Genomic DNA, 9,622 nt, shown 5'->3' with positions numbered 1-9,622 from the left:
TGCCACTCTTGCAGAACTACATTCTAATTTGACCATGTATATCCAATTTTGTATACAGAGGTTAGGTAGCTCTCAAGAGCCCAGAGTTTCTTAAAGTGTACCATACCGAGACCCATGGCTCCATAAAAGAAACGGCGCCGCGAGCTATCTGGTTTACTCATTTAATATTGACTTGGATAATTTTGTAACTTTCCAAAGAAACAATAACAGCATTAAAGAAAATTTGAAACCGCAATTTGAATTTGTTTTTTGGTTTTCATTTTGGTAAATTTCTTGTGGGGCCTCGTAAATAATAGTCAACCTCGCAAGGGGCTGCATGAAACCAAAAGTTTGAGAACCCCTCTAGACCAGTGGTTCCCAACCGCCGGTGCCGGGCCGCGAAGCTTTTTTGCCGGTCCGCGAGAAAGTTCGTTGTTTTGTTGTTTTTATGCCGTCTCAATCGCTTTACCGAATACAGGGTTGCGTTGGTTTATTACGCAATTTCTCTTCCGCCGTCCTATTGCGACGTCTTTTGCGAAATCTTGGCGACGTCTTTCGTGACATCTTGGTGCCGAGTAATCACATATTCCACGTTTTAGGCTCCGATTCATCGTGAATGCGCTCCATCAAATCTCGCAAAATTCAGAAACCTACAAATTGGCAATCGTGCTTTATCAGTTCTACATGCTTTTCATGATTAATATGACCATCCATATAAAGCGTTATACATATTTCTTTGTTTGAACCAGAAAAAAAATTCAAGAACAGTATTATATTCCAGTAGGATATGAACTTGTTGCGACCCTGCACTTGGTCACGAGACGCTCAAAAAGCATGGGCCGCTAAGATCTTTTTCAGTATTTTGAGCCTGTTGCCAGTTTACCGACGACTCTGTCATTTTAATGTAAATTCATTTCGTTTGAGGCGTCGATCAACTGGAGGGGAATTAATATGATAAACCAGATGAAAAAGAAAAAGCTTAATTAAAATTGAGATACTAATTTACAGTCCAAATTTAAAAAAGAATCACTGTCACAATTTTGGATGTCTCTTGATAAAGAATACCCATTGCTAAGCAATCAAAATGTTGTCCGTATTTTCAACTAGTTACTTATATGCGTTGAGCGAAAAAATATTTTCATCACCAGCTCTAATTAAAACGAAGTAAGGAAATCGGCGCCGCTGCAGAGCTACGTGTTGCAGAAACTTTTTTGAGGCCTCGTTTGCAATCCTATAGTGGAAACAAAACTGTAGCAAAATTCTCACTAGAGTTAATTATGTTTGTACATGATTTTGCATGTACATGTTTTTATGTGAGATGTTTTATGTGTGCCTTTCTTACTCATAATGGGTGCCCAGCACTGCATTTCATTACGCAAATATATGGTGTTATTTATGTTTCACCCATTTCAATTTTTGGCCGGCATATTATTTGTCAGTTTGTCTTCGTCTGAAAGGTTGTGTGTGTTTTTGTCTAAAAGCGGACATTGCTTTATATTACGCAAACATATGCTATTCTTCTCTGTTCCGGTGGTTTCAGTTTTTTGCCGGTCCGCGAGTACATTTGCTCTATACCGATAACCAATTGAACATATGTCGCCACACTAAATGAAAAGGGTTCTAGCAAAAAATAGTGAAAACGCTTCCAAAACTCAGAAACACCATGCGAAGTGTGGTTGATACAGATTGAGTTCATGTGTCATAAAATTCTATATTACATAACTCCTGATAATGTTGTGTACACAAGATGGGAACGTTTAAAAAAGAGAATTCAAGTATGAAAGAGCTTGTTATCGATTTTAGAAACATATGTTGATATCTCAGCTTTAATCCTCAACTTGGTTACGTACTCATAACCATAAATCATATTTGGCACTTACAAGAAGTGTGATGTGTTAATTTGACAATGCCTATTGACACACGTCCACGGGGCTTTATTTTAGGCAGACAGATAAAATAATGAAATGTAGCCAATTGTGCATTAGAAATAGAATTATAGCAAATACCGCAGCGAGATGAATCATTATAAATAGCAGGATAATTTCGTTAGGCCAGAACAACCAGCTTGGATGTTCTATACCTTACCTTGGAATGAACCAGGGGCCACCGATGAATAAGAATGCTTTAAACGAAATTATTTGTCAGTACTCTTTGTCAATTGAATGAAAATGTGTGTGACCATTAAATCTGATGTTCATTGAATAACTCGAATAGAATAACTATATTTATTTTTAATATACTTTAATAAAAAAATGGAAGTGTGAATAAATTTTTAAGTCAGTGAAATATAACAAAAATATACGGCAAAAAAAAATCCAAATATATTAAGTAATACCAACCGAATACAAGCTATAAAGAAGATAGACATTAAAGTGTGTTTATAATTTTTAGATATCATTAGACTATCGTGAAACATGAATAAATCTTGCTTTATTGTGGTCTTTGTTGGACTGATTGGCTTAGGACAAGGAGGTAAGTCGTGTACTTTTTTCGTGAGACATGAGTATTCACAAGACTAACATTGACTGAAAATAACAACGCTGTATTTTACTTGTTTTTAATCTTCATAATTACAACCTTGTATAAAACGAAAAACTTTATTTTCCATACCAGATTAAAACTCAAATAAAAATTGGAACTTGCGTTGAAATTTTTATTTTTATTTTTGTGTTGTCAATTTATCAGCACATGAGCATTGAAGCAAATCATTACAGTCACGTTAGATAAAAAAGAAAATTGTAACCGTTTCGAAGCCATATTTACATTTATGTTTATTTATTCAAGCCCTGCGATCAACGCTTACGAGAAACAGAATAGAATACACATTCTGGACTGGTGACGTTGACCACGTATCATTCCATGATGCTGTGAGTGCCTGCTCTTACCGCGGAAAGCATCGTTTGGTAGCAATTACTGACGATACTGCGAAACTTACAGTATGGCAACTTGTTGAGCCATGGTAAATGAAGCTGATTGTTTTTCTTTTGATGTTTATTTTGGGGAATTTAAATTTCAATAAATCTGCTGATCAAAATTTATGGTTAAGTTAGTGTCATGCTGTGAGATATTGATATAAATTTGTAAGCGTTAGAGAGTAATTGTATTTTATTGTTAAAAGGAATTATTGTAAGTTACATTTCCTTGTATTGTTTTAATAAGATAAAGGACGAATTGAATTATGAATAAGTTGGTAAATAGTTTATTTCGATTTCTCATATAGATATCACAAACAGATATATAAGATACAACAGACAAGTTCGGTAAAGAGATAAAAGTTTAAGAAGTGTAAAGCCCGTCTCCCACTGACTTTGGAATACTTAATCGACTATCTTTTTTTTTTTATGAATGTAATGTATTGACAGGAAAACCAGAGACGTATGGATCGGGCTCTCAGACAATTTTGTCGAACAGACATGGTCATGGTTTGATGGAACGAGAGTAGACGCCGTACCACAATATTGGTTTGTACATGATTTTTTGTGTGCTTGAAGGATATTGTTATCAAATTATGACAACAATTGTAACAATTTGCGAATATGCGCTGAAGTGGAAATACTTATTGCCGGTACGTCGTCCGGTTTCTCAACAAATTGTCGATTTAGTTAGAGCTTCACCATTTTGAAGTTTACATACGTTGCAGGGGTGCAGAGCCAACTTATGACGAAACACAAAACTGTGGATTTTCTCCCGATGGAAACCTCTGGTACGAACGGGTATGTGATGAACCACACGGCTATATCTGCCAAAGAGGTTAGTTAATAATTAGGTACATGTCTGGTATTTGCTTCACCAATATGAAAAAATTAAGTTATAACATTTCCATGACAATTTTGATGTCAAGATGACTTTGTCGAACTTGTTGATATAATTCCGAGAAATTTGGATCTGTAGCTCTTATCCCTTCACTGGCTGACCGTAACTTCGCCTTGTTGTCTCCTTTATTTGTGAATGCGGGGACTGTGCTTTAGTCAAATATTTGTTGAAAAATTGAGCTGCTTCTGCTATTCTGTCACATTAATAAAAGGTCATACTTTTGCCTGCCACAACTTTGAAACCTTTCATTTGAAACCTTTCATTTCAATTTACTGGACACGTAAGTGTACATAACGATCGTTTCAATGTTATGTTGTTGTTCTTGTTCATATTCTTCGTCATGATAAAATCACTTCTCTCTTCCAATACTGGACCAGTTGCTTCGAAATTTTCCGAGGTTTAAGGGTGAAATTTTTCTCCAGAAAGCCATTACTTTTATTTATTACAAATATTTCTGTTAGCTCTGTGAGATTTGTTTTTGTTTGCTATGACGTCAACGAACGTTCTGCGGACGCATATGCTGCCATCGAACGTCGATGGTTCGTAACGAAATCATTGCTTTGCTAAGATTTTTGGACTGGCGAATGGCGAATAGTGCCGTACTTGGTGTTATATTACAGTAGTGACTCGGACCATCTTGCAATTTCAATTCACGCTGTCACAAGAAAGGAACTTCTGAAGATAGGGCAGTTCCGGTACCGTAACACAGGGCGGTGACACTGAACTAACTCGTAACTGTCTCGTAAAAGCGGGACTTGCAGTCACTGTTATAACTGATGTCTTTGAATTTTGGTGCTTTTCTTGGAATCGGTAAACGTGTCCATATATTTGAGCATAGCTCCCTTGTATTTAATTGGGGATATTTGAAAAATAAGATTTTGCGTGTGAAAACCTAATCGTCACAGAGAAAATATTATTCTAAATAACTACCGGTATACTGTTTTTATAAACCGCAGAAAACAAAATTGGCGATACCAGAGCCCAGCTGACACTTTCAAACGAAGATCCTACTGTATACGAATCTGGCAACGTCCAAATTGACTGTTCTGCATCCAACGCACTTTCGGAAATGACCTGGTACAAAAATGGAAAAAAAGTTCATCAAGTTGCAGGAACAAATGGTGTCACTCTTGTGATAGAAAATGCAACAGTTGAAGATGCAGGATTTTATACATGCTCTGCTACAAAATTTGTTGATGGCTTGGAGCAAAAAGTGATGGCAATGGCCAAACTAGAAGGTAACATTTTGGCCAGTAGTGAGCCTCATTCATGTATATCAGATTAGACGTTTTTAAAGACACAACTGAGCTCTGATTGACTGCTTTAAATGAATTTATAAAGATTTCAAAGTCTCTCGACACTTCTGTACTATTTCGTCCCTGTAGTCAGTCTACTTTGGTAGAAAAATAAATACATTTGTTTTAACAGGTATTCATCTCAGCATCAGTTATTTTTTACGCCTAGTATAGCACTAAAAAGCTAATTAACAAAAGTGAATGAAAATAACAAATTAGTAATTATCCAGTCGGGAATAGGATTTGTTTAAATGTTTGAATTTCCAGCGCCATCTGCATTCCTACCCCAAACCCTGACTAGATAATTATTAATTTTTCTGTTTTGAACGTTGGCGGGGCTTTGTACAGCAGATCTCAATGGGCCAGTTTAAGAGACCCTTTCACTACAGTCATATAGTACGTTATATATATGTGATGTCTAGCGAGGTAGCTTTACAGGTGTATATCTAGCACAAACAGCAAAGGTAATGTACAAAACATAAAACTCGATAAGATAATTTGATAACTTTCTACTTTGTAAGAATTAACCAATGTTTTTTCTTTCCAGTTCTCCGTAAAAATTAGGACTGGGGAAAAGTGAAAAATCGTAAGTATTCGATTATTATTTGGCGGAACACGTGGTTTGATTCACCAGTTAATGCTTATCAGTCAGTTCAAATTAATTCAAATATTCTAATGCTATTGATTTCCAATCCTTTGCTTCAGATATATGAAGTCAGAGATTTACATTTTTAGCGTTTTAATATATTTTGTTGCGTAATGTAGAAAACGATGAATTTTAAGCTGGCTGAAAGCATCGAAAAAAGTTTTGACAATGTTGTGCAATGCCGCCATTTTTGGACTGCTTAACACAAGATTCATTACATCTTTCCATTATTATATCTGGCATCTATTGTTCGTCTCAACCATTCGCTTTCCAAAAAAAACCTCTTAGTTGTATACTTCTGATAAAGAACAACTTTTGTATTGCAGCACACGAATGCAGATGGAAGAAAAACTAATTTTGGTGAAAATTATGATAATTTCGAATGATCTGTTATTATATTCTTTGATTCGTTGAATACCTCATTGATCATGCTACATGTGTGTGTGTTGACAGCTTCTTACTGTATTATCTATCTCCGTATTTCCATTGATAACGTGCCTTTCAGCCTTTCTTGTAGGAGTCGTGCCCAAAGTCTGGTCTACTAATATCTAAACAACACCAACTATTCTGAAGATTAAATCGAAATGTAATTGGTTGAAGTCAAATTATTATGGAATAAATAAAAGAATGAAATCAAGCTCTTTGTCGTCATGTTTATAATAGTTCACAGCCTAGAAATATAACGCGGTCCGCTCTCCATATAGCATAGGTCAGAATGGCTGGTATTCTCCTAGAAATTTAGTCAAGTTAGGATACTTCGTTTACCAGTTACGGATGAAATATTTGTTTGGCAGGTTCTTGTGCATGTGGTAGAGGGATTTACACGGGTTTTCGCGAATCCGTTCTTGGAATGCCTTGATGATCATCGAAACGTTTTTTTGACGTTAAACAACCGCAGCTAAACTGCTGACTAGTAGCGTGACATTTAACATTTCAAAAATTCGGTATTATATGCAGTACTGGATTACCGATTCAAGAAAAATTAGCACGTGCTCAGGGCACCAAGAAAATGGGGGCACCACAAAAATTTTAATAGACGATCTGCAATAGAATTTCAAGGAATGCATTTATGATAGAATGGAAAACTGATTAACCATAATCTAGTACGGTACTTTACATTGTTTAATTATCTTATATTTCATCAGAATCCGGGGAAAGATGGCGTGCGGCCTCGACGTAGTTTCAGAATGAATAGAAAGGTACATCGCACGCACGTTTTAGTGCGTTTCATCTTTAGTGTATGTGGCATGTTTTACCTGTCGCTGGGCTCTTAAGACAAAATTTCGTTAAGACAATTCGTTTTATTTTTACTGTGACATCGTTTCAATCTGTAAAGATAATTAATGCCGCATCAGTTCAACCTGAGATGTTCTATAAATTTAGAAACAGTAAACCAGAGATTAGACCAGTGTTTCTTAAAATAAGACATGTTTGATATTTGTAAGAAATAATCAACAATGAGTGCGATACCATTTTACGTAACAATAGATGATTATGGCAGCTGTTCTCTTGTGCTTGTCTGATTTCCCTGGCAGCACAATACTCAAAACCACATTTCAAAGTTATACCTCGATTACAGTTAACGCATTTGCTGTAACTTGAAACAGTTAATTTACAAATAAGATGCTTTACTCGTTTTCATAAACTTACGGTTGTGTATGAATAAAAAGCTAATTCGTTTCTTGCCATTTCCAAATCATAAACAAATTACCTTCAAAAATATTACAATCAATGCAAACGATGTATGTTGAATAGTCGGTTGCAACCATGATCTCCGTGTCGCCATTTTCAATAGATTAAACTGTAACCGTACACACATGGATTATACAAACGGTTGTGTTACGACCATAGTGATCACAATCGAAGTCACACTATATAAAAATATTGAATCAATCAGATTATAAAATGTTATTTTTCAAAACTGCCCTCGTTTTCTAATGAGTTGGTTGGTGTATTAGATATCAGATATTGCTTTTTTGCTAAAATGGATTCCAGTGAATAGTTACATTTTTAATAAATCGAATATTCTAGTATCTCGCCCGTTGGCCCAATACCACATTTTCACATATATACTTATTTCCATGCAAGGCTGTATTCACGAAAAAAGCTCATTCTTCAGCTACCCCTGTCTGCTGCTTTCGAACATGTATATAATTTGTGTACTTATTTGAAATTCCTCATGATAACTATAAGTTTGTAAAACTTAATCGCCGTGAAATCCTGATGGATTCCTTTTAAAAATAACACAATACCTTCCTGCACAGCTGCTGTGTCATGGACGTGAGAAGAAACTCGAGAGTCGGCTTCTCTATGATCTGCGTCTTCTGTATTTATAGAAATAGTTCCAGAGAACTCACGAATTCCTCGATATGTTGCTGTTTCCTTGGTTTTGAAAAGTGCGACCACGAATTCTTTAGGCTCAGATATATGTTTGAAAATATAAATAACGTGTAATAGACTGCTTGTCAAAATACAATTATGAAGCTGCTTCAGATTCATTTTATATTAAGCTTACTAAAACAGTGTTTCTCATTATCTTCTCAAAAAGAAATAGCAGGTGAAATTCACTTAATTAATGTGCTTCGCAGGGTACACCCAAAATTTATTTATCTGCACAATCGATGTGCTTTTGCGCCCTAAAGATACGAAAGATACCAATCTGACGATGAAATCTATTGAAACAAAGTTAAATATTATCGAATATCAATTAAGATATATTTTTGTTATCACCCAGAATTATCAAATTCCCATAGTTTCAATGATTGTGAGACTGAGCACGCATTGCAGCACCATATTGCAACGAGAACACATACTTGTACAAAGATGAAGTAAGTTTATTAAACATTGTTTACCCTTGGACTTCTGTTTGTGTATGATTATACCAGAACGTTACAGTAGTCTAAGACGCTTTGCACAAACGTTATTCTCTCCCTAGAACACTGGTTTTCAACCAGTGAGCCATAGCTGGTCCACAGGATCATTTTGAGGTGGGCCACAACCTATTAAAAATTGCTAGAGTTGCTGATAAAGTTAATTAAATTTGATGGTAGTAGCAATGGATGATGCTGTTTTCTGTTACAGGGTGGTAATTTTAACCTAATTATTATTAAAAGGAAAGTGTCAATTTTCGCAGAAAAAAATCCATGTTTTTCGTGAAGTTTTTCCCCAGCATGAAAAAGTTAGTGGGCTACAAAATTATTGTACAGCGAAAATGTGCCACGAAAGAAAAAAGGTTGAGAACCATTGCTCTAGATTTTAGAATGTGTTGTATAAGCTAAACTATCTTCAGGATGTTGGAGACAGACTTGTATACGCTGCGCAAAATTGTCTTGGTCCATTGGTTTTATGCTGAAGCGCACTTTCTGCTACCTGGGCATGTCAATAACAAAAATATCGTTTACAGGGGCACATCGGGAAGTCTTGCAGAGAATGCCACACCCAGTGCGCGGCATGTGTAGCCATTTGCGTACGAAATGTTCCGGACGAATATGGAAACGAATATCAAACGGTGAATATGAAACATTATGTGACGGTGCTAGCGAAGTGCTGGATATTATTTGAACGACGTCGATGATTGAGATGATTAGTGGTTTCAGCAAAAATTTTTGTAAACAAAATTAGATAAATTTTCTCGAATTTCGAAGAAGTAACTAAGAAATTTAAGGGATTTGTTTCTTAGGTCACTCTGTATTTTGCTTATTCTTTGCGAAGTATTTCATTATTTTAACTTATATATTTAATACAGTATATCGCTTTAATCAAAGTTTTCATTTCAATGTCTTAACTCTTCAGGTCACAAAGACTTGAATACAAAACTTGCCTCCGACCAGTCCACATTCTTCTTTGGTGTCAAACCACATTTGTCATGAATGAACGAGGTTGATTGACT

At 35.7% G+C, this 9,622-nt stretch overlaps 1 protein-coding gene across 1 annotated transcript; it reads left to right on the top strand.

Moving 5' to 3' along the window:
- Positions 1–2,316: 2,316 nt before the first annotated feature.
- LOC120333467 (snaclec 1-like) lies at positions 2,317–6,922 on the top strand. Its single transcript, XM_078119385.1, has 7 exons — positions 2,317–2,451; positions 2,764–2,938; positions 3,342–3,440; positions 3,620–3,729; positions 4,749–5,030; positions 5,635–5,673; positions 6,060–6,922. The coding sequence occupies exons 1-6, from the start codon at positions 2,394–2,396 to the stop codon at positions 5,649–5,651; spliced, it is 741 nt and encodes a 246-aa protein (XP_077975511.1). The 5' UTR covers positions 2,317–2,393; the 3' UTR covers positions 5,652–5,673; positions 6,060–6,922.
- Positions 6,923–9,622: the final 2,700 nt, after the last annotated feature.

This window comes from Styela clava, chromosome 13, assembly GCF_964204865.1.
Source record: "Styela clava chromosome 13, kaStyClav1.hap1.2, whole genome shotgun sequence".
Taxonomy (NCBI): domain Eukaryota; kingdom Metazoa; phylum Chordata; class Ascidiacea; order Stolidobranchia; family Styelidae; genus Styela; species Styela clava.
This window is presented reverse-complemented; position numbering and strand designations above follow the sequence as displayed.